Genomic DNA, 25140 nt, shown 5'->3' on the forward strand with positions numbered 1-25140 from the left:
ATACAGGGTAGAACACAATATAACTCAAGAGGTGTGAGCTATGTAATAGCAAAGACGTTCCGCAACAATATATTGATAACAATAGTTTGTTTCTTTTTTACTTGTGCTGATATAAGTTTTGTTTACCTTCTCTTTAAGATTACCTCCAACTGACGTATCTGGTGAAGGCGATCAATATCAAAATCAGGTAATCGACTTTATCTGTGGACATGAAGGTGACGGTGTGCAATCCGGAGTTGGACCGGTACTGGTATACGGTCCGTTTGGGACGGGTAAAACGCACACACTGGCAACGGCGGTCAAGAAAACCTTACAGTTACGTCCTGATGCTAAAATTCTGATTTGCACCATGTCCAACAGGTATGCTCTCTCGCTTTTCATATTATGTAGAAAATAAAGTGTAAGCTGATATACAGCTGCTCCAAATAGCCAATCGGGAAAGCAAGGAACAGTACAAAATAAGATTAAATAATATATAAATACTTACAAAATGTATGACAATTAGACGTGATGTGAACTACCTAAGCAAGACAAACAGGTACTGGTATAGTTAACGACCGCGCACTGAAAGTATCTCTCCTGTGGCTAAATTAATATTCAAAATATCCTTACCACACACTTTTAAAAAGTACCGTTAGCCATATAGTTCAAGTTGTGTCTTTTCTTTCGTTACTTGTAAAAAGTGCTGCTGACTTATACATCACCGAACACCTGCACAACGAAACACGGGGTAGTAAGATCCTGAGAATTTACGCCAAAAATCGAAACAAAAAGAGAATAAATCGGATGGTTCAACCTTATGTTCGAGATGACGGCAGGGACAAAACCAGGATTCCGGAAACGGCTGAGATAAAGACATCCAGTGTCGTCATCACAACTTTGGCTTCGTCACACATATTGGTTACCGGTGAGTTGAAAGGTCACTTTAGCCACATCTTGGTCGACGAAGCCGGTCGGGCATTGGAGACGGAGACTCTACAACCATTGACTTTAGCCACAGCTAACACGTGTGTCGTCCTTGCAGGTGATCACATACAAATGAGTCCAAAGGTATGTAAAGATGGGTAACAAGGGTCGCCAAGGTCAAAGTCAACTTAATGCAATGATTTTCCAAAAGATGAATTCCTTATAAACGGAAGTGGGAAAAGAAATAAGTTACTAACCCCAGTTTTAAAAGGCTTTCACATGCCACTGCATTTTGATAGCATTCCAGTTTGAATTGTGTAAACACCGTAAATGATGTCACTCTTTAAATATGGGTCTGCAAGGTTTTTTTGTAAAGATAATATACACTTCAGTCCCGAAATGTGATGGTATTGAATCACAAAGATACTTGATTTTACGGACGAAGAAACTCGGAATGTTTTAACCCGTTTTTGTATCCAATAAAGTCATGTTTAAATATAAAATCTGAAAAAGTACATTAAAAGAAAAGTACATTTTACCCCATTTTAATTTGAGGTTGGAAACTTTCAATTTCTTTTCCAATCTTAAAGGGACCTTTTTTTTTAGATGAGTTAATCGTAAAACTTATTAGAGTCCGAATTGAAGTTGAGAATGGTTTTGTGGACGTACTTCAGCTGGTCGATGTTTTAATACGAATAGCTGTTTGCTCCCTCTCCTAACGATGTAGGCTTTAATTTATGACAACCTGGAACTGAACTGAAATCTGACATTTTACACACTTCTGAAGACATTTTCTGACATGTATATATAGCTCGTAGGGCATCTCTATTTCTGCAATCAATTACTGATCTCCGATCTTTTGCAGATTTTCTCAAAGAAAGCTCGCCACGCTAACTTTGACATGTCCCTCCTTGAAAGACTCTTCCACCTGAAGATCACCAGAGTTCTACTTCCTTCAAACTATCGAACTAATCAGGCCATTTTGGATTTCATCTCTGAGGCGTTTTACAAGGGAACGTCTATGGGAAGGAAATTGAAAGCTGTTGCAAATCAGAAAGCTCATCCACAGTTCAACTATCCTCTGGTATTCCATACAGTGAAAGGAGTGGACCAACGAATTGGAATGTCGTTTGTTAACTACGATGAGGTAACGATTGCTCCATGTATTTTTGGGCAACAATAAACCCCAAACAACATATGATTTTGTATCAGGTGAAAAATAATTTAAGTAAGCTTTATAAAAAAATTGTCCCTCATGTTTATCAAAAACTGTGTTTAAAAGCCTTTACCTTTAATACAATTTTAATTTATGTTAAAAATAACATCAGTATCTATATTGTAGGTTCTCGGTAACACGGGATTGTGTGGTAATCAAAGACACTGGACACCTTTGGTAATTGTCAAAGACCAGTCTTCTCACTTGGTGTATCTCAACTTATGCACAAATTAACAAACCTGTGAACATTTGAACTCAATTGGTCGTCGAAGTTGCTAGATAATACTGTAAGAAAAAACACCCTTGTCACACGAAGTTGTGTGCTTGCAGATGCTTGAATTCGAGACCTCAAAATCAAATTCTGAGGCCTCGAATTAGAATTCAAATATCTTAGTGAGAAATAACTTTTTGCTCGAAAACGACGTTACTTCAGAGGGAGCCGTTTCTCACAATGTTTTATACTACCCACAGCACAGGAAGTTTTTGTGCTAACAATTATTTTGAGCAATTACCAATATTGTCCAGTGCCTTTAATCTTTAAAATATGTATTTTTTTTCAAATGTGTCATTCAAGGTTGACCAAGTAGTCCTCAGTGTCCAAAACGTACACGATAATTGGCCAAGGGAAATATTTGGACAACTCACAGAGAATAGCATTGGAATCGTAACACCGTACATTCTACAGGTAAGATAGTAAAAAGAAGAAGATTTGCACAAGCTCAACCATGGCTCATTATAAAATAATAATATGAATAAATAATATCTAAGTTATTAAGAAATAAAGAAATAATGGAAGAACGGAGAGTTCTCATAGTGTAAACAGGGAGTTGCTTTGAAGCTAGTTTTGTGATTTCTTTTGTTCGCTTAGGTGAGGCAGATCGGTAAACGACTCCAGAAGCTCGAACTAAAACATGTTGACGTGCAGCACGTACAGAATGTACAGGGTAAACTATTTTAGTATTAACTCCGTCAATTAACAAAAATATAATATTATTTTCCACCCGTTTTGAAATGTCTTTAAAATTAAATAAAACAAGAAAATCGAAACCCCCAACAACCAAAACAAACAGGCATCGCCAATATTACTAAAAAATAGACATCTAAACTGTAACACCGATTAAAAAATCCCAGCTGTTTCCGTTTTTGGTCAGGGTTCTACACTTATTGAAAGTTGTTATTTTTTGTTCTATATAATGTGGTGAAATTACTTCTTCGATGACGTTGTATTTTGATTTTGTTTCCAATGTGTAGGAAAACAATACCGTGTGCTGATCGTGAGTACAGTGCGAACACGCAAAACACTTAATACATCCCAGATGCAGTCATGGTCCAACATTAGTCCAATGCTTCGGCCTGATGAGACTTACGACCATGGGTTTCTATCAGACATCAGGCTTCTGAACACGGCTATGACACGAGCACAGTCACTGGTCTTGGTCGTGGGTGACCCAGTGGCCCTGTGTTCCGTGGGTAAATGCTCAACGATATGGCAGGCCTATTTGAACAAGTGTAAGGACCACGGAACACTGCTCCCAACGGTTAGTAGTCGTTAAAATCTCATATCTAAACTGATTTGACCTAAACATCAGGTAGAAATAAATACTGTAATTGACACCAACGCCATACAACTAAGCATTGAGAACGACTCTGATTAAGGGTCGAAACGTCAGGCCACTAACCATTTGCTTTGATTATAACATAGGGCATTTGGGTTGGTAAGCGGTTTGCTAATTCTATTTTTATTTTTGTGATATTTCCTTACACAGGAATTTACAATGGATATGATCCTGCAAGGAATAGAAGCACAGAAACAAGACTTTACCAGCAACCTGCCCACACTGAACCAGTCTAAAGCACATATCAGTGATACAGATGCCATTTTGGAGGAACTATTCAGGCAAATGAATACAGATGTGAGTAAGGCCACACAAATACTTCGCAAGAAAGGTATCAAACTTCGACAACTCGAAGGAAAAAAACAAATTGTCATCGAATTGGTACGTAGATCCGAAGGAGATCTAATCAAATCAAACGATGTGTCTCATTCGGAAAATGACGTAGAGAATGACAGCCGTAACGAAGCAGCTTGTCGGCAAGATTTGGACCAAGTGAGGAGTAATCCAGACACATTTAAAGTTTGCCGCTTCCACCGCAATGAAACAGGGGAACTCTATGCCCTTCCACTTGGTGAGGGATCCAAAAAGATATCCGTTGCAGAAGGGAGGAGCGGCACAGCCATGAATCTCGATGAGGTAATGGTGGAAGTATTGGGCAATGATGTGGAAAGCAAGACCATACATGGCAAGGTGATTCGTGTACGCAAGAGGGGACCAACATTATCTCCAAAGATGAAAGTAGTTTGCAGACTCGACAAGTATACGGGAAACCTGATGTTGCCCATCGATCGTTCACTGCCCAAGTTCTGTCTTCCCAATAAAAAGGTCAAAACATCTTCTCAAGACTCCACCGTCGTAACAGCCGTGCATGACGATGGCACTGAATCTCAAATTGATGTTTCAAGGGTAGATAAACCAAACAAGCTATTCGTTGTTGAATACTCGCATTGGTTTGAAGGTAGTCGTTTCCCGATGGGAAGAGTCAGCGAAGAACTTCCACTATGTGATAGCAAAGAGTCTAGTCTTCGTGTACTGAAGTTATGCCAAGGCGTCCAAGATAATTGGAACTCCTCTGTTTTGGGAGAATGTGAATCAAACTTTCCTAATGAATGGACGATACCAGATGAAGAAATTGAGGCACGATTTGATGCAAGGGGTCTGAATGCCTTCACCACTGACCCGCCTGGCTCACGTGATATTGACGATGCTCTTAGTGTTGAAGTGGTTGATGGCAATTACCAAGTCGGCATTCACATCGCAGATGTTTCTTATTTTGTTTCCCAAGACACTTCTCTGGACGAAGACGCCAAAAACAGAGCGACATCTTTCTACTCGTCAATAGATGAACCCACCAACATGCTACCTCCTCGGCTGAGCAATGATTTGTGTAGCTTGCTCCCAGGTTGTGACAGATTGACACTATCTGTATTTGTATCTCTTGCTGAGAATGGATCTGTGGTAAATGACGACGTCGTTATCAAGCGTTCTGTAATAAAATCCCGAAAACAACTGACCTATGAGGAGGCTGAGAAGATTATCCAGAATAACGTTGATCTAAGATATGTTAATCAGGACATCAAAGAAGAAATTCAGATATTGAGTAAACTAGCTCAGCAGAGACGACTTAATCGTCTAGGAGAAGGCATGTTTGCTTTCTCTCATGACCCTGAAGATGAAGAGATGTGGCATCCTGTATCTCATTCGATGGTTGAAGAAATGATGATTCTAGCCAACCAAGAAGTGGCACGTTACCTTACCAAGACATACCCTGAGTGTGCCCCATTACGAAGGCAACTTCCTCCCAGTGAAGCAGCAACCAATGACTGGTTGAGCAAACACCGTAAAGATCTTAGAAACAGTGTTGAACTGCAGTCAAAGGTAAAGGCAAATCTTCAAGGAGAAGATCCAAATGACGTATACATGATGAAAGACAAATGGGAACATCTTCGTCATTTTGTCACAGAGGAAGAGGATACGAATCAGATGCTTCAGATCACTGACCTCATTTGTCGTGATGAGAATCACCCACGCCTTGCTGTGGCCAAAACTAATTATATTTGCATCCAAAACAAGGCCGAATTCATCCGATCCGGAGAGCATCCTGTTGACGAAAGAGGACATCATTCCTTAGATGTGTCAAGCTACACACAGTTTACCTCACCTATACGCCGCTACTTTGACATCATGGTGCATCGCTTTGTGATTAGCACACTAAACGCAGACGTTTGTACAAACGACAAAAGTCAACCATATGACGACACAAAGCTTGAAATGGTATGTCTTCAATGTAACAGCCAAACCAAAAAAGCAAAAGACTTTGAATCAGAGACAAGGTCGTTGAGATTTTCTCTTGCGCTCAGGGAGGCCCCACAGACAATGCAAGTGTTCGTTAAGGGCTTTTCCGAAGGCAGCTTGGACCTATTGTTTCCTAATAAGCAATACATTCGAGGGAGAAGTGTTCCGCTTGCACTCCTTAAACCTAAGGCTCAACCCCAAATAGATGAAGACAAGACCAAAATGGAGCTCACATGGCGAGAGAGAGTGTATGAGTTGCATGGCTCCAGCACCATTTCCCGGAAGGCAGCAACCACATTGAGGCTAGACACAAAGGCATCAGTTGTAAAAGTTTCTCAACAAAGTTGGCAGCAAATTTTGTTAGGTATTCGGCAGCAACGACCCAGCTATATTTCAGAGGCTGTCAGGATTGCAGAAGAAGAAAACAAACGAGGCCAAGGGCAAATCCGAAAGAGAGAACGCAGCGACGTTGTTGATGAGATAACATGTGAAAGGGCAGATTCCAGCAACCCTGCATTTTCGGTTAACTTCATGAGGGTGTATGAGCCAGGTGACGTTATCAAGGTAGTGTTCCATTCGACGATAGAAAGGGGTATTCTCACGCCCAGTATCCAATTGATTGGCCTGACACCAAAGTTAGACATCTGTATTGAGCATCGGGCAAATGCGGTCAAGTGTTTCGCTCGTTTCGCAGAGAAAAAAAGTGGAAAAGTAACCAGCATTGAGGAGTACATTGCTGTTTGGCTTCCGATCATCAGAATGGTCTCTGCTTACAGTGCAGTTCTTGACGGGGAGAGATGCATTATCCACGGCGTAAACATCAAGTGGAAAACTGGACAATCTCAACCTGTCACGGGGACATTTCAACTTCCCAAAGCATTCTGCGAGGAACGAAAGTTGAAAATTTGCAGAGGAGACTACGTCTGTATCAGGTACACCGACCTCGCATTGGATCCAGAGATAAAACGACGTCTCTGTTTGCTGAACAAACAATCCGCGGAGACCGGGCGACCTTCAATGGCACAGCAGAACAAAACAACCTTCGTTGCTCATGCGGTGTTATCTAATGTACTGGATAAAGATCGACAAGTTCAAGGCAAGACCTCAACGATGAAGGTGTGTGCAGTTGACATAAATCAACATTCAGCTTCACAGTTTCCGGGAGTTCTGTTAACAGGAGACACACTGTGCACCATCGAATGGATACGCAAATCTCATTCAGAAAGGTGAGTTTTTAGTAAGAAGCTGCCCCCATCCAACCAATGTTTGGTGACCCCCACCCCCGTAACATTGTCCCATTGCTGTTGATCAAGTAGGCCTACTGCCGAGTACGAGGGTTGTCAGGTAGCACTGGAGTACGAGGCCAGGGACAGTGTCCGATTACCGAATACAAAGTCGAACTTGCAAACAAGTGTTTGGATTTCATAGTTCATGAATGAGTATCGGTCCTTTTTTAACAAATTCCTATTGCAAAATAAGGCTCAAACACATTCACTGTTTTGTTTATCTAGAACCAATATGTGATTGTTTATGAAAACAGAATAAACACCTTTTTCAGAGCTCCCCTCTACCCTGCATTATCACACGTAGTATTTGGACCACGAGTCAGTACGAGTATCGAATACATGCCTCCGATAAAAGATTATTTGTCGGTCGAGTGTCGAGTCAGGATTCGAGTACGAGTATTTTGATAGCCAGAGATCGAATACGAGTAGGCCCACCATCAACGCAGTACTCAAGAAAATACAGTAAGACTACAAGTTAAGGGTTAGGGTAAGGGTTTTCCAACTTTTGCTTAGTTATTACTAGTGATATTCCAACGCTATAAACTAATGAGATGACCATTTATTTTGGCAGACGTCTTGAGAATGCTGTACTGGATTTGCCAGATGCCCCACAAATTGTTCAGCAAATATGTCTGCAAAAAACTCCAAAGCAAGGCAGTACTGGTGAGTATTTCCAAGTGTCATTTGGTCCGGGAACAATCTTTCAGGATGCAGTGTTAGCAGTTCAAACTGGTTCTTGGAAGAGTCAACTTCCATCATAGACATTTTTGTTTATTTCTTAAATCACTGTTGACAGTGTGATTTTTGACCTGGACTTTGAGTTATTGTGGCAAAGAAGGTATTCGTTTCAAGTTCTGGGGAGGTGGGGGGGGGGTAGTTTACTTGTAGTTCTGTTTTGATTACTCATTAATAGTTTTGCTATTATTGATATTGCATAATGCGAGTCTATCAATACCATTGTTTTTCACTTTCATTTCAGAACCAGATATAAGAAACGTACTTGAAACTGGAAGAGAAATCAGGTCCTTCTGTATACCAGAATCGCCACTGCCAGCTCCAAATGGGCCACAAGAAGATGCACTGAGACACGCACTGCAGGAACAGTTCACAGTCATTCATGGACCACCCGGTAAGGGCGAACTGACCTGGGCGAAAGACCCCGCCCAGAAGAAAAAAAGAAGAAGAAAAAACCCAGAAAAACCCCAAACAACAACAACAACAACAACAACAACAACAACAACAACAACAACAACAACAACAACAACAACAACAACAACAACAACAACAACAACAACAACAACAGCAACAGCAACAGCAACAGCAACAGCAACAGCAACAGCAACAGCAACAGCAACAGCAACAGCAACAGCAACAGCAACAGCAACAGCAACAGCAACAGCAACAGCAACAGCAACAGCAACAGCAACAGCAACAGCAACAGCAACAGCAACAGCAACAGCAACAGCAACAGCAACAGCAACAGCAACAGCAACAGCAACAGCAACAGCAACAGCAACAGCAACAGCAACAGCAACAGCAACAGCAACAGCAACAGCAACAGCAACAGCAACAGCAACAGCAACAGCAACAGCAACAGCAACAGCAACAGCAACAGCAACAGCAACAGCAACAGCAACAGCAACAGCAACAGCAACAGCAACAGCAACAGCAACAGCAACAGCAACAGCAACAGCAACAGCAACAGCAACAGCAACAGCAACAGCAACAGCAACAGCAACAGCAACAGCAACAGCAACAGCAACAGCAACAGCAACAGCAACAGCAACAGCAACAGCAACAGCAACAGCAACAGCAACAGCAACAGCAACAGCAACAGCAACAGCAACAACAACAACAACAACAACAGCAGCAGCAGCTGCTTCAGCAGCAGCAGCAGCAGCAGCAGCAGCAGCAGCAGCAGCAGCAACAACAACAACACCCCCACCCATTAAAAAAAACCATACCAACAGCAACAACACCCCAACACAAACAATCAGACAAACGAAAGAGCTAACTATTATTCTTAGAGAATTGATGTTAGTTTTGTTTACATGTATGACGTTACAGGAACTGGAAAGACCGTGACTGGTGCCCATCTGACTTATTTCTTCACTAAAGTGAATGAGAAACTGCAAAATTCGGGAAAACCCCCACAAGTCTTGTACTGCGGCCCTTCCAACAAGTCAGTTGACGTTGTTGCCCGTGAGTTATGTCCCCACAAATGCTTGATCAATTCATTTCGTTTCTTACACCTAAGCAGTCAGTCTTTCTAACAAAACGTGTCTGATATCATGTCCTTTATGTTTCCATAATCATTTTAGCAACACTGAGTTCAACCCCTTTGGCTTACATGTACCTAACCGTAATACTAGACAGTCTGTTAAACACATCTTATATGTGCCAAGGAATCAGGTAGATGTGACAAAGCGTGGCTTTTTGTCAAGGATTTCCTCCACATATAATAGTATCCATGGTTCTTGTGATGTGTTCGGAGCCCCTTCTCTTAATTCCTTTCGTGATCAGGTTTTGCGTGCCATATTCTCTTCCAGTAACTAATGTATACATGTATTTACAGTGTTTTGTTTTATTTTATTCGGTATTGTTTATTTTTTTTAATTTTTTTTTATTCGATTTTAAATTTATTTCCCTTGTCTTTTATCGTTTATTCTATTTTATAATTTAATTCGGGCTTTTGCTTTTAAAATTTATTTTAAATATATTTTCACAGTCGTTCATGGTGGTCTGTTTTTGTTCCCTATTTTATTTTGTTTAATCTTCAATGTATGCTTTAATTTTCTTTCCTAAGATGATTCTATTTTAATTGTTAACTTTATACATATCAGATTGCTTTTATATATGCTATATGAATATTTCTAATTGTTTTTTTATCCTTTCCTGATTTGCGTTAAAGAGGATGGGCGAGAAAGTGTAGATTCGCGGACATCAGTCACGAATCTACACTTTAGAGTCGATTTTTTCTGACTTCAACTTTTCCCCCTAATCTTTGTACTTGGTCAAACGGCGTTAGGTCACATTTATACCCAGTTTGCAAAATGTATAAGTATATTATAAAGTACTTGCAACATAATCGAGTACAGTGTTTTGTTTTTACTAAAACTGGAAAATGTTTTCGGAAATTGAAATACATGCAAAACGTTTTTTCACCTGAGCTTTTCACATCATGTTATTTTTTGAAAGACAGTCTGAACGATAGATTCGTAACTCATAACTCATATTCAGTTAAGTGTAGATTCGTAAAAATAATCTACACTTTCATCAGTAGAGTGACGTCACAGAAATAGTTTATTACGAATTAAAGATACTCCCAAATATTTTTTATGTATTTGACAGATTATCTGTTGGAACTGAATCTCCCAGTCATCCGTGTTTACAATAAGATGGTACAAGAAAGGGAGTTTCCAATCCCAGGATCTCACATCGACACAAGTTCAAACGAAGCCACGATGGATCCCGGTCTTAAGGACATCTCCCTGCATCATCTTATCCGTATGAAGCACAATTCTTACCGTGAGAGGCTCTTGGGATTTGATAAACGATTTCAGAGTAAAAGCTACAAGAGCAACCCGACAGAACTGTCTCGGTATAGGAGAACAATACGCCAAGCAGAGGTTGGTTAAAAGGGTTACACACCTAGAGTGTAGGTTCATATGTTGATGTACTTACAGACCTGTCTCGTTATAGGAGAAGAATACGCCAAGCAGAGGTTAGTTAAAAGGGTTACACACCTAGAGTGTGGGTTCATATGTTGATGTCCTTACAGACCTGTCTCGTTATAGGAGAAGCATACGCCAAGCAGAGGTTGGTTAAAAGGGTTACACACCTAGAGTGTGGGTTCATATGTTGATGTCCTTACAGACCTGTCTCGTTATAGGAGAACAATACGCCAAGCAGAGGTTGGTTAAAAGGGTTACGCACCTAGAGTGTGGGTTCATAGGTTGATGTCCTTACAGACCTGTCTCGTTATAGGAGAACAATACGCCAAGCAGAGGTTGGTTAAAAGGGTTACACACCTAGAGTGTGGGTTCATATGTTGATATCCTTACAGACCTGTCTCGTTATAGGAGAAGCATACGCCAAGCAGAGGTTGGTTAAAAGGGTTACACACCTAGAGTGTGGGTTCATATGTTGATGTCCTTACAGACCTGTCTCGTTATAGGAGTACAATACGCCAAGCAGAGGTTGGTTAAAAGGGTTACGCACCTAGAGTGTGGGTTCATATGTTGATGTCCTTACAGACCTGTCTCGTTATAGGAGAACAATACGCCAAGCAGAGGTTGGTTAAAAGGGTTACACACCTAGAGTGTGGGTTCATATGTTGATGTCCTTACAGACCTGTCTCGTTATAGGAGTACAATACGCCAAGCAGAGGTTGGTTAAAAGGGTTACGCACCTAGAGTGTGGGTTCATATGTTGATGTCCTTACAGACCTGTCTCGTTATAGGAGAACAATACGCCAAGCAGAGGTTGGTTAAAAGGGTTACACACCTAGAGTGTGGGTTCATATGTTGATGCCCTAACAGACCTGTCTCGTTATAGGAGAACAATACGCCAAGCAGAGGTTAGTTAAAAGGGTTACACACCTAGAGTGTGGGTTCATATGTTGATGCCCTAACAGACCTGTCTCGTTATAGGAGAACAATACGCCAAGCAGAGGTTGGTTAAAAGGGTTACACACCTAGAGTGTGGGTTCATATGTTGATATCCTTACAGACCTGTCTCGTTATAGGAGAAGCATACGCCAAGCAGAGGTTGGTTAAAAGGGTTACACACCTAGAGTGTGGGTTCATATGTTGATGTCCTTACAGACCTGTCTCGTTATAGGAGTACAATACGCCAAGCAGAGGTTGGTTAAAAGGGTTACGCACCTAGAGTGTGGGTTCATATGTTGATGTCCTTACAGACCTGTCTCGTTATAGGAGAACAATACGCCAAGCAGAGGTTGGTTAAAAGGGTTACACACCTAGAGTGTGGGTTCATATGTTGATGTCCTTACAGACCTGTCTCGTTATAGGAGTACAATACGCCAAGCAGAGGTTGGTTAAAAGGGTTACACACCTAGAGTGTGGGTTCATATGTTGATGCCCTAACAGACCTGTCTCGTTATAGGAGAACAATACGCCAAGCAGAGGTTGGTTAAAAGGGTTACGCACCTAGAGTGTGGGTTCATATGTTGATATCCTTACAGACCTGTCTCGTTATAGGAGAAGCATACGCCAAGCAGAGGTTAGTTAAAAGGGTTACACACCTAGAGTGTGGGTTCATATGTTGATGCCCTAACAGACCTGTCTCGTTATAGGAGAACAATACGCCAAGCAGAGGTTGGTTAAAAGGGTTACACACCTAGAGTGTGGGTTCATATGTTGATGTCCTTACAGACCTGTCTCGTTATAGGAGAACAATACGCCTAGCGTGTATATCACGCTAAGTTACGATAAGTTATTGGAACATTGGATTGTCGGAACAGAGAGCAGTCGCAAGTTGAATTTTCAAATCATTGGTTTTTACATAATGGTTTACGCCTACACATTTGGTATTTGAAACAAAGTGTTCTCAGCGAATGTTCAAATGTCAAGGATATAAATTATGAGTGAGTAAATACATGACAAATGTTAAATACATTTCGTTTGTGGATTTTCGCAAAAAAAAATAATTCGGTGAAATCTAGCTTTTCTCTTTCACCTGGCGCCGCCTCTATAGTAAAATACGCGTCTGGTTTTCAATGCATCAAACATGCCTTCAATACCTATACAATCTAGAGAAGTTCCCTGCTCTGTGTTTTATTAGAATATGAAATGTACAAGTGAATTGAGGAAGATGAGATCGTTGAAGTGAAAAAAGAAAGTTGAAGTTTTAAAGCATTCTCCATATCTACAAATTCGCCTATCTTAAAAAAAAAACAAGTAGACACACAAATCAACATTCTAATGCGTCATGCAACTTTCTGAGGATCTAATTAGGGATGCCTTTCTTTTGTCATTTCCTTTAAAATAGTCATCCAGATTACGATTCTCAGTGTCGACAAACAAAATAGGCAACTTTTAAAACAAATTCTGATACATGTAATAAAGTTTGAGATTATTATTATAAATTCTTGATTTGAACAGGCTGAGGAACTACTCAGACACAAAGTGGTATTGTGCACATGCAACAAGGCAGGGTGTACAAAAATAACAGATTTGAATGTGATCCAATGCATAATTGATGAAGGCGGTATGTGTAATGAACCAGAAACTTTGATACCACTCGTTGGAGCCAAGCCACGTCAGATCGTCCTAATTGGGGATCATAAACAACTAAGGTAATTGTCTCGCTTTAAAAAGGATCGAAAACATTGAAGAAGTTTAGAATTGTAACTTTACCAACTTTAACATTGCTCCTTCTACCGCTCTTCTGAGACTGAGACTGAGAATGATTCCTCATTCAACATCTCAAAAATGGTTCGCGTTTTCTTTGTAAAAATTGTATTCTAATATTTATTTCAGTGTTGAGCAAATTATATTAGTTGAACACTGGATAATTACTTCTAGAACCATTACTTACAATAAATACGTATACTTTTATAGGGACACTGGGTTATGTGCGCTCAATGTACATGGAATGATGCTGCACTGTTATGAAACATCATTCTATAACATGGCATCAAATAGTCAAAACTTTGCCTTTTAACAAAACAAAAGAAAAAAAAGATAGAGGTCGGGATAATTATGAAGATAACAATGATAATTCGGAGGCGGGGGGCGGGGGGGGGGGGGTCGATGACGATTCACTTATAATATGGAAGAATTAAACTGAATCATATTTTTCTTTTAGACCCGTAATTCAAGACGATGCAGCCATCGAACTTGGGATGGAAATATCATTACTGGAGAAGTACGACAACAAACCAGTGGTTAAGATGCTTACAATTCAGTACCGAATGGTGAGTCTTTTTCTACTTTTGTTAATTACAACACCTTTTTTTTATTCAATTTCGCCGGAATTAAATTTCATCCAACCCTTTGAATTAGAGGTCATTCACTAGGTAGGCAAGTTGTCACGTGGGTCGGAGCCTAAGGCACTTTATCTAAACTTTTACCGGATAACTTGCGGAAAAGTTTTCCCGGAGGTAATCTGTTATCCCTGAACAAAATATTGTGCATTCTGTATAAACTCCAGGAAAAGCTTTCAGGAAAGTTTTACGGGCCGTTTGTTTAATATTGGTAAAACCGCACACACTTATATTTGCTGTCTACTGGGAGCCAGCAGTTGCTCCCAAATGGTTTCGGGAAAACCCTTCCACAAGTTGTCCGGGAAAAGTTTTGATAAGGTGCCTAAGCGGCATTCATTTGTGCAGTACCAAAACTTACATCCTCTGTATCAACAATTTGTATGTCATCTGTCTGTCTGTGTGTCAATTGCCAGAATGTTAACATCTTTATAAGTGTGTGTTCAGATGAACTAAACTTAACTGTTCAGACCATTAGAACAAGATTTTTGCCCCACACAAAATACAATCATAGAGCAGTGCAAAACACAGTTATTTAAACCCCAACATAAAATGCCTACCGCGTGAGCAGCTTCAGGCAAGCGCATACAAAGTTTGACTCGGTGCTTGCAGGGTTAATGTTGAATATAACGAACAATAAATAACCATTTTGTTAAAGTCAGGATTAAATATGAGAGACAAATTGCTTTACAATTCAATGACTCGGTGAAATATGCTTTTTGTTTGCTTTAGTTGACACGGAAACCCAATGTTATATTACACGGTTTTAAATTTCTACAACCCCTGACACCGCTTACTAAAAACTTATCTTTTGTTCATTGCAGCACATGTCGATTTGCGACTTTCCTTCCCAAGAGTTTTATAAAGGGGAGTTGGTTACTGCAGCCAGTATGGTGGCGCCCAGACATACTTCAAAGGTGAAATGGCCTGGCGGTGCGGATAACCCCATAGTATTTTGCCACCATATCGGCCGGGAAGAACATACGAGTGTGCGGGGCGAGGAAGGTGGTGAACAATCCAAGGCAAATGCCCAAGAGGTTCAACATGTGGTATGTAAAACCCCACCCACTTTAAATTATTCCTGCCTTCATACTAGTTCTCATAAATAAGCAACACGAGGTATTTAATATGGAGCGTTTACCTTTTTAACATCTGCTACAACTTCAACAAATAAGAGATTAATTACTTGTTTTAAGTTTTTGTGATTTTTTTTAAAAACTTTTGATGTGTTTTTTTAGAACGAATCCAACCCGATTATGATTGCAAATAAATGACCCTTACCCCTTCAATTCAATTAAATTCAATTCAATTCACATACTATTTTGTTTCAACAAACACATTTCCACAAATACAGAACTCTGATCAAACTCTTAGATCGTTATAATGATAATGATACCCTGACATTTGCATTAGCCATACGCCCATAATTACTACCACTTTACTTGTGGGTGATGACACGTAGTTACATGAAAGTAAGTGTAGGCTACTGCCGAAGACCCTAAAATGTCACGACTGGGATCCGAACCCACACTGAAGCCATCAGAGCTTGAACTCAACACTTTAAACCGCTCAGAGGACACTCACGCATTAATAAAGTTCATTGATTTTACGATAGCAACCACATCTTTCCCTCAACACTCATTTATGTGTAGGTACGTATGGTATCAGCCTTAGTGGGAGATCTGCAGGTGAAACCAGACAATCTTGTTGTACTAACCCAGTATCGACATCAGAAATTCAAGATCGAAGAAAGCTTGAAATCGAAAGGTCTTAAGATCAATGTTAGCACAGTCATCACAAGTCAAGGTAAAAAGCTCCTTCTGAGTATTTTAGTTTTTCATTTTCTTACTTGTTGAAGTTTTGAAAAAGAAAGCTCAATAAAGTATGCGTTTTTAAGGGAAGTCATTCAATCGTTACCTATTTTATAAATTGGGACGATTGGCTAAAAACAGTTTTCTAGACAACAGTTTTGCAGGCATTTAACGATTTCATGAGGGATAGGGTTAAATGGATCAGCACATTGGCCGAGATGGCTGATCAATCTGAGCTTAAGTTAAGGTCGGATTAATGAGGGAGCCCTTTTTAACGAATTGTGACGCGGGCAAATGTGTCATAAAGGTGATCAGGGATCATGATCAAACCTTGTCCAACCTCGATTCAAAAAAATTACCTGATCCGGTAGGAGAGTCAAACACTAGTTCGGTAGGGGAATCCGGCAACCAGACTAACCAGTTAAACACGATTGAGTGGTTATTGAAAAGAGTAACTTAAACCTATCATACTCTATCTGTTCTGAAGTTTTGGCCAAATCGAACAGAAACCTAAACTGAAAAAACCTACAAATAAATCTTCAGCAGGTGGATCAAATTGATTGTTATCCCACTTCGATCAAAGATTGTAAACACAGATTCTTCGACACTGTTCGGAATGAATGAATAAATGAATGAATGAATGAATGAATGAATGAATGAATGAATGAATGAATGAATGGGAAAAAATCGTGGTATTTTTGTTATGATGTTTTTAATTTCTTTATTCTAGGAAATGAGTGGGATTACGTGATCCTGTCTACAGTTCGATCACTGCCATTGGTGCAGATTGATGAGAAACCGCCACTTGCTTGGAGGAAACGACACCTTGGATTCATAACTGACGTCAATCAGATCAATGTTGCCATTACGCGCCCGAAACTCGGACTTATTATTCTGGGTAAGACTTTAGTTTTAAACGTATACTTTGTTTGTAATTTGTACTTTGGTTCAATTGTATAAGTTGTAAATACTCTCTTCTGTTTCTTTAAAACCCCTCAAAGAGGGTTGTTGTCAGCACATGCTGACAAATGGTAAAATATGCATTGTTTTAACCACGTTACACAATAGTCAGCACATAAATGCCATGGTATCCTTACGTTGGACCATGCCAAACGCCATAGAGGCAGTGTCAATCAATCAAAACTTAGTATAGCCTGAACATCTGACGTCAAACTTCAGGGCTCGTGAATTAATTTCCCTAGAGATTTGCCTTGAGCCTACGGCAATCTCCGGTCATAATCACCTTCAACCCCACATTCATTTCACATGGAGATTCACAGTTAAATCTTGCACCTGCCAATCAGCACCTCGGACCAATCAAAACACAGATATGGAAAACTTAAGTCACTGCCGTTTGTTTGTCCAATGAGATCACTGTATCCAATGAATTGTGTCTGTTAAACCATGGAGGAAGGAAGAAAAGGAGCTCGAACGAAGAGGCTTCAAACATCAAACCCGTGGTACCGCGGTCGTTTAACGACACCTCATAATCACCCACATACCTTAAACAGACAATGAGCGACATGGCGTATGTGAGTTTGCGCGTGCGCACTTGGTTCTTCACTCGACTATGGTGTCGTATGTCGTATGAATATAATACAGAAAAAAACGACTCTTATGAGACCTGATAAAAATTGTGTACACTTGTGCTCACCAAATCGAAAAACACAATTGAATACCAACCACCCTCGTGTGCTAATACCCAAATTTTGAACCACCGCTAGTGACAAAAAATGTAAAAATATGCCATGATGTTTCCGTGAAACACCACAAACGGTAAATGAAAACGTGTATATTCACAATTCTTGTCTCCAATGATTCAACTTTACACGCAGGCAAGAGCGCAGACTGACGGAACCACACGTTCTGTACAAAGAGATTTAATCCCGCTTGTTAATCGGCGGTCCAGCTGGAGGTCACCTAACTTTTTCCACTGGCCAGACAGGGGCATTGTCAGAGTATTCTTTTGTTACTCTGCGGTTTTGCGGGTCGTTCGAGCTCCTTCTCTTCCTACCTCCATGCTTAAACCAGTGCCCGTCTTAACCAGTCTAAGTAACGCAAACTTTTTGTTTCGTATCAGGAAACAAGTATCTACTCCGTAAAGACGACACATGGAACTCTTTGTTAAACCACTACGAGACGAAGAAAGCAGTGGTTGATGCAAACAATTTCCCCAGTACCATAGAGAGGCGAAAGGGAAATAGCAATGTAAGTGCCCGTCACTGTTAAACTTGCAGAAACCATTAACCTATATACGAAAATTTTGGGTGTTTTTCTCTGGTTAGATATTCGTCACAGAATGTTAAAACACGGACTTTGGTGACTCTTTGAGAAAGACTCTGCTAGGGTCGAAACGTCACACCATGACTACTTTTTTTGATAAGTTATTTGGTATTTAGTTTGTACTGTTCCAAGCATAATAAGAGGATGAATCAGGAGAAGTTTTACTGTTTCAATAAATTACAAAAATTAACTTATTATCAAAAGTATTCGAGCTACACGTAGGCCTAATTAAAAAAACAAAACAAAACCCACTCATACAAAGATGATGGGGGAGAGGAATGGGGGGGGGGGGGGGGTTTCGTACCGTATTCGTGAGTGTCTCCCGCCCTCTCCCCCATCCCCACCCAAGAGATTCTGTCCAGCACACCCAAACCAACCCCAATATTCAGATTGTGTACACTTTCTTTCCCAGGCCAAGTAAGGCTTCATTCCAGGACAACAAGTTGTTTTTCAACATCAACATCAAGTTTGACAAGAAAGCCCACGTAGTCCACAAGACGTTCTATGGCCGGTTCTCAACCCTCCTATTATTTGTTAGACAGCCGTCAACGTCAACTATAATAAGCAGACTAAAAAGAAAACAAGCAATTGACATCGTGTATAGACACAATGTAGTGTTTTAGTTTGTAGTTTTTCGATTTTTACAAATATTAATTAAGTTTTGGTTTGGCGAATTCGTTTAATCCTGATGTTATGTGATGCCGAACTGAGTATACTGAGACAGAATGTTTGATGTTGCCGGTAGACATGATGGCCACTTTCTATAGCTGGAGTGACACATGAATGCAACATGTTTTTGTTTACTTGTTAAATTATTATAATTATGTTGTGTATATATAGACATTAATTGTCTAAGGAGTTTATATGAACACATGTATGTATAACCAAGTATTGTAGATTCTGTTTTTATACAAACATTTTTTATTAGAGTCATTTGTGGGCCTTGTATCAAGTATTTTAAGTAATTTTAGGTATTTTTTTAAAGTAAAATTAAGTATTGTAAGTCAAAAATATATTTTATTTTGTATTGTTTTACTTTATTCCCTAATTGGATTTTTTTTAAATAATCAACAGTAAATTATAACTTGGGGTTTATCTTCACCTGTTTGAATGGTGCATGCGACTTAATGTTCTAGCTTTTTGTACCGTAACAGTTTAGAAGACTGCGATAGAGGGTGTTTTTTGAATGTACTGTTTAAAGTCTCGCGTGTATTTGATCACCCGGACAATTTTGTCGTCCCAACGCATTGACCTTGGTTTCTGGTCACGGGTACCCAAAACACCCATTATTTATGAATCTAAATGGACGCACGAATTCGGGCGCGATTCGCAAATATTTTGAACAGATATTTAGTAATAGTTAATATATAAACTTTGGAATTATATTTGTTGCAACTTGCTGGGGCTATTTTTAATTTTCATGAATTTTGTATAGGCCTAAAAATAATTAATAAAATAAAATAACGCTTGATTTCATCGAACAACGAATTAACAGTCTTCGTTCGAGTTGGTTTCTCGTTTTCGAAAAGCGCGAGATTGCACAGTCGATTATGTTATAATATTTAATATTATATGTATATTTTCTTACAATAAATTGAAAAACATAGGCCTATATTTTTGTATTTCCTCTTTGTGTGTGCAGACTAGAAGTTGGTCTATGACTCTAGCCTGATTGTCATTTTGACAAGTAATTTTTGTATAATATGTAAAATAATTAATATTCTAGCTGCTGTTATTTAAAGTGCCAAACACCAGAATAATCACTTGGTTTATCGAAACTAACAAACCTGGGAAAATTAGGGTTCTTCGAAGTTGCAAGAAATTAATAAAAGAGAAAAACCCACCCTTGTTGGATTTGGTGAAAAATTACCACTCTCTCTAAACTACATTAATTCAACTTGTAACAATGCTTTATAATATCAGCAGATTTCCATTAGTGCAGTGCCTTTTTCAAATACTTTTTTTATGCTCATTAATTTTTTGTTGCAGTTAACATAAGTACCATCTTCCTTTAAATTAGTTGAATAATTATGTAATTATAATTGGTAAAGGATTTCCTTTGAATGTATTTTATATGGGTGGTAGTGTTTATGCAACTTTGTTATGTTAAATATTTATTGTTTTTAGCGGTAAAATATATTGTTCATCTTTGACTCTGTGAGACACAGCGTGGAGAAGGGTGGGGGACACATTCACATTTCAGACTTAGTTTTTTTTTCTACCACAAGTCTTTCTTTTTTCGACATGATTTTTAGAGGCATCAACACACTCGGGAACAACAGGAATAATTATATTCTGAGTAGATTTAAACCTCTTGATCTGATTCAGAAGAAGAATAAATAAACAGTGGTTGCTATTTAGTTGGTTGTCTTATTTTAGTGACTACACTACAAAATGTGTGTTTATGTGTTGCACAAGGGTTGTCAAAACCTATATAGGGGTAGGTTTCAAAGCTAAAAGGAACAAAACCAAACCAGGGTCAAATGTCAGGGAGCTGTTTGAAAGGGGCTTATTTACAGTCTTCTAGAAGCAGCAATGGCCACGCTACCACTCACATTATTTGGTGTTGCAGCTGGTATACGGTAACTTCCCGATAAAAACTTCGTTGTGCTTAGCTACTTTTTGCTTTAAGGAAATTAGGCCCGTATGATTAGCGCAGCTTCATGCACGGGCAATCCGAGATCATTATATTAATTTGAGATAATGTTCAAAACTGAAGAAGTTTCGTTCATGTTCGAGAGTGGACTCATGTTCGAGAGCAGACATTAACGTGAACAAGTGGGGTCATGTACAACCACGATCACTCTAAGCTGCGACCCACGGTTTGCATCCTACACTGAAAACATCTAGTAGTCAATTTGGAGAAAAAATTAGTCAACTACGCAATAAAAATTAGTCTTTCCATTCATGACTAATTTTTAAATCCGAACTAACTAATAGGAAACATTTTTACTAATTGAGCTAATGAAATTACTAATCAATATTTTTTAAAGACTAATACGAATTTGTTATTTCTAATTTTGTCCGTAGATAAGTTGATACAGAGTACTGATTGACTAACTTGTTTCTCTCCAAAATATGAAATGACCAGTCTGACATAGCAATGACAAATTTGTCGACTAATGTGTGAGAAAAATACTAATTGAATTGGCTCCGAAGGCGGGCACTGGATACAAAAGCCTGTACAGAACTTACTCGTACAACGTTCGGTCGAGTGCCACCGACCCTTCCTCCCTATCAAGAGGTTGTGAATTAAATACAATTGTGTATTCTTCATCAAAGGGCATTTCTTAATTAATAAATTTAATACAAGAATAAACTCCTGTTTCAACTTTTGGAAAACATGGGCGCCGCTTGTAACCTTGGAGGTAGTCTGTAAACAGTGCTGTCAGTAATCAGCACGGTGAGTACAACTAACAGAACAGCCAGAACACAAATCGCACCCCCGGTCAGGCCGGTTTCGCGCCGATATTGTTTAGTGCGCGATGGTCGCGCAGCATTGCAATTCAGCGCAGTTTATTACACTGTTCAAAAACCATTATCGAAAAATAGCGTGTCATTTTCACTGTCGCGCAAATATCGCCCGCGCGATTCGTAACTTTCCCTCTCGTCTGCAGAGAGCAGCACAAGAACGTCAGGTTATTAGTCCGTGTCAACGTGTGCTGTTGGTGGGTGGTGGAATGTGAACTAAATAAGGTAATTAATTTATTGTATTCTGTTGTAATTATTCAGAAATATAATAACATGTTAATAAGTAACGCATAGAGGACTTGCCTGGCTGAGAATGAACAAACGTTAACTTACATAAGCAACATTTTTAGTTCCCCTTTTCAAATTTCAATCTCAACTAAAAAAAGTTTCATGAACTTAAACTGCGGAGTACATGTATGTTGTACTGCTGTATGTAGTATAAAACTGCTATTGCTACACTACTTCTAAGTAAATACACCACCATACACGAGCAACCGCTTTCTGTTGAGCCAGTCACCAGTGCAGTGACGGCAAAATATGAGCAATTCAGAAATTAGCTGTAAGTCACAAACAAACTAAACCAAAGAACAATTTTATTAGCATGATTTATAGTCGCCAAGTTTTTGGAAAAAAAGGTGAAAATCACAAAGGGCAAAGCGATGTTTTCAGGAGAGTCGCGTATTAAGTAGTAAATACCAGTACTGCTATGTACTGGTACATAACGTTGTACATGCTAAAATGTTTGTATCCTGAGGCGAAGTTATTTTTGTGACATTGTTTTCCTCATTTCTCAAAAACTACAGCACCACAGCAAGTATTTTAAGGGAAGCTTTCTACCACCATTATCTTAAAACTGTGTAAGTTTAATTTTTATTTTAAATTTAAATCTGTGGACATTGCGTTTTGGGTCGAACAAAAAGTACCCAAACACTTTTTAAGGATTTTAACTAAGAAACCTTTGTTTTGTATTTCAGGTTGACGTGCATGTACACAGGCCTACATACATCCCATACAACTTTCACCATGGACTCGACAAAGTAAGTTCACTGCCTACACAGACACAGTCAACAGTTTTTCACATTTTATATTTATTGATGGCAAAATTAAATTTCTGCATGAATACCCGAAGCAGGACGTTTCGTACCCAATCATTAATACTATGTAAGTTGCACAAGGGAGATTTAGCAACTACTAGTGTACTAGAGTAGCTACTACTCCTAGAACTATTTCGGTTTCGTCTGGCTATCGTCTCTCGTAACCTCATAGGTTTATATCTCTCACGCTTTAATGATGGTTCAATCGTTGTTCAATGAATTTTGGAATCAAAAATCTGTCTTTGATCCGTGCTTTGCGTACAAAAACATATGGACACGCGTCTGGGAACCAGACGTCTGATTCCTAGACGCGTGTCCATATGTTTTGTACACAAAATACGGATCGAGTGTTTTTTTAAAATTCTAGTGTAAGCGGTAATGTATGTCAACTGAATACTACTTGCATGCACCCCACCTCCTTTCTGGCAAAACCACCACAGAACCTTCATTTTATGACCCCAAATAAATTTTAATGGTTTTTGTACGTGGTAATCTGCTCTATCAAGCAGAGTTTTTTTCATGAAATTTCTGGAATGATTTTTTTTTTAAATCTTGGTCAAAGGTCAAGGTATTGTGTCAAAGATCATAGTTATTTTTTTACTTATTTTAAGGACTTTTGATTAGAGCATTTAATTCTGATCCAAATTTGCACAATTTTGTGGAAAACTTGCCTATTTATGGTTTATTCCTTTAAAAGGGGGGGGGGGGTGATCACCCACGAACTAGTGGAATAGCACCCCAAAAAAAATCTGCATCCCATGTTGACATGGGACGCAGAAGCACTGTCGTGTTTTTCTGTATTCCTCTCATGCTTGTATAATAACTAATAGTGTTATGTGATGTCATGCAGTGGTCTCAAATTGTAGAAAAAAAGTTGCAAAATTACTTCCCAAAGCACTGATGTGCTGTATTGTAGCATAAATTAAGTTTTGTCCATTTAGTACTTGAAGTATGAATAAGACATCTGGTTGCTTACAGCAATATTGAGTAACTTTACTTTTTACTTTTATTTATTAAAGGATGAAGACACCACACATCCTGTGTACATCAAAATGGATGAACAATCGGCACATGTGTCTACAGAGTTTAAAGGAGTTGCAGAAGGCGAGGTAGTTTCTGTTGTTGATGATGTAACAACAGCAGTCGCGTGCTACATTTCCTCGTTTTTTGTATTTCACCTGCAGTACATCCCAGAACTAGTGAAGACAATTGCTTTTTATCAATATGGTGTTCTTAAGATTGACGACTAGACTGATATTCATAAGTCAGTTTTAAGCCTACTGGCACGTTTAACTTAGAAAAGGTCACTTTCAAAAGGTCACTTTCAAAGAAAATGTAAAAACAAACTTGATATGACCCAACATGCACATAAAATAACAAACATGTGAAAGTTTAAGCTCAATAAGACTTATGTGTTTTAAACTTTTTTTCAAACATCAGAATTTATCCTGCAGGGTCATATATTTGGATTCCGTGACCATTTATTTGCTACCTTTTTTTCTCGATGGATTTGACTTCAGGAACCATTTAAAAAGAAAATAAGCTCCTATGAACCTCTGAAATGTGATAGGAACTTTTTTTATTGCGCAATATTCAAAATGGCCGCCGACGCCATCTTGAAAAACATAAATTGTAATAGCTCTGGCACCATATGACCTAGACGGACAAAAGAGATGTAATTTTCCACTATTTCTGACATGCTTAATACACTGGAATGGAAATTGTAAAGTTTGGGGACCATCTTGACCTCTAAATCCAAGATGGCCTCCTTCGCCATCTTGAAACATAACTTCCATATTAGCTCTGGCACCAGATGACCTAGACAGACATAGACTTTAACTATCAAATAATATAATAGAGGCATAAATAGGTTTTCATCACTCAGGATGGCCAATGATATTTTTAGATAATCTTATTAAATATTATCCCTATAAACAAAACAAAAACCATAATTGATTTTTCATATGTTAAAAATGAAACACTGATTGTTCTCTGTTAGTTTATCTGGTGCCAGAGCTGTCACATTTCTAGTTTTCAAGATGGCGGAGGCGGCCATCTTGGATTTTGTGACCACGATGATCCCTAACTCTACAATTACCATTCCAGTGGATTTTGTAATGGCAGAAATAGTGGGAATATACACCTCTTTTTCGCTA

At 39.1% G+C, this 25140-nt stretch overlaps 1 protein-coding gene and 1 long non-coding RNA gene across 2 annotated transcripts in view; both read left to right on the forward strand.

The window, feature by feature from the left end:
- The window catches only part of LOC139940023 (3'-5' exoribonuclease HELZ2-like), a 38592-nt gene extending 17670 nt beyond the window's left edge, over positions 1 to 20922 (forward strand). The window contains exons 21-38 of the mRNA XM_071936216.1: positions 139 to 360; positions 684 to 1050; positions 1772 to 2053; positions 2697 to 2807; positions 2991 to 3066; positions 3374 to 3660; positions 3889 to 7259; positions 7891 to 7982; positions 8299 to 8448; positions 9387 to 9521; positions 10671 to 10948; positions 13445 to 13638; positions 14151 to 14259; positions 15150 to 15374; positions 15978 to 16131; positions 16867 to 17034; positions 18217 to 18344; positions 18832 to 20922. Of these exons, the coding sequence (XP_071792317.1) occupies positions 139 to 360; positions 684 to 1050; positions 1772 to 2053; positions 2697 to 2807; positions 2991 to 3066; positions 3374 to 3660; positions 3889 to 7259; positions 7891 to 7982; positions 8299 to 8448; positions 9387 to 9521; positions 10671 to 10948; positions 13445 to 13638; positions 14151 to 14259; positions 15150 to 15374; positions 15978 to 16131; positions 16867 to 17034; positions 18217 to 18344; positions 18832 to 18840 (6358 nt within the window). The 3' untranslated portion in view covers positions 18841 to 20922. The remainder of the gene's footprint in view (positions 1 to 138; positions 361 to 683; positions 1051 to 1771; positions 2054 to 2696; positions 2808 to 2990; positions 3067 to 3373; positions 3661 to 3888; positions 7260 to 7890; positions 7983 to 8298; positions 8449 to 9386; positions 9522 to 10670; positions 10949 to 13444; positions 13639 to 14150; positions 14260 to 15149; positions 15375 to 15977; positions 16132 to 16866; positions 17035 to 18216; positions 18345 to 18831) is intronic.
- A 1112-nt stretch (positions 20923 to 22034) lies between these two features.
- On the forward strand, positions 22035 to 24079 carry LOC139940098 (uncharacterized). Its single transcript, XR_011786382.1, has 4 exons — positions 22035 to 22115; positions 22694 to 22747; positions 22865 to 22927; positions 24004 to 24079. It is a non-coding gene; the product is annotated as an uncharacterized lncRNA (long non-coding RNA).
- The last annotated feature ends 1061 nt before the right edge of the window (positions 24080 to 25140 follow it).

The sequence above is a fragment of the Asterias amurensis genome, chromosome 7 (assembly GCF_032118995.1).
Source record: "Asterias amurensis chromosome 7, ASM3211899v1".
NCBI classification, from domain to species: Eukaryota; Metazoa; Echinodermata; class Asteroidea; order Forcipulatida; family Asteriidae; genus Asterias; species Asterias amurensis.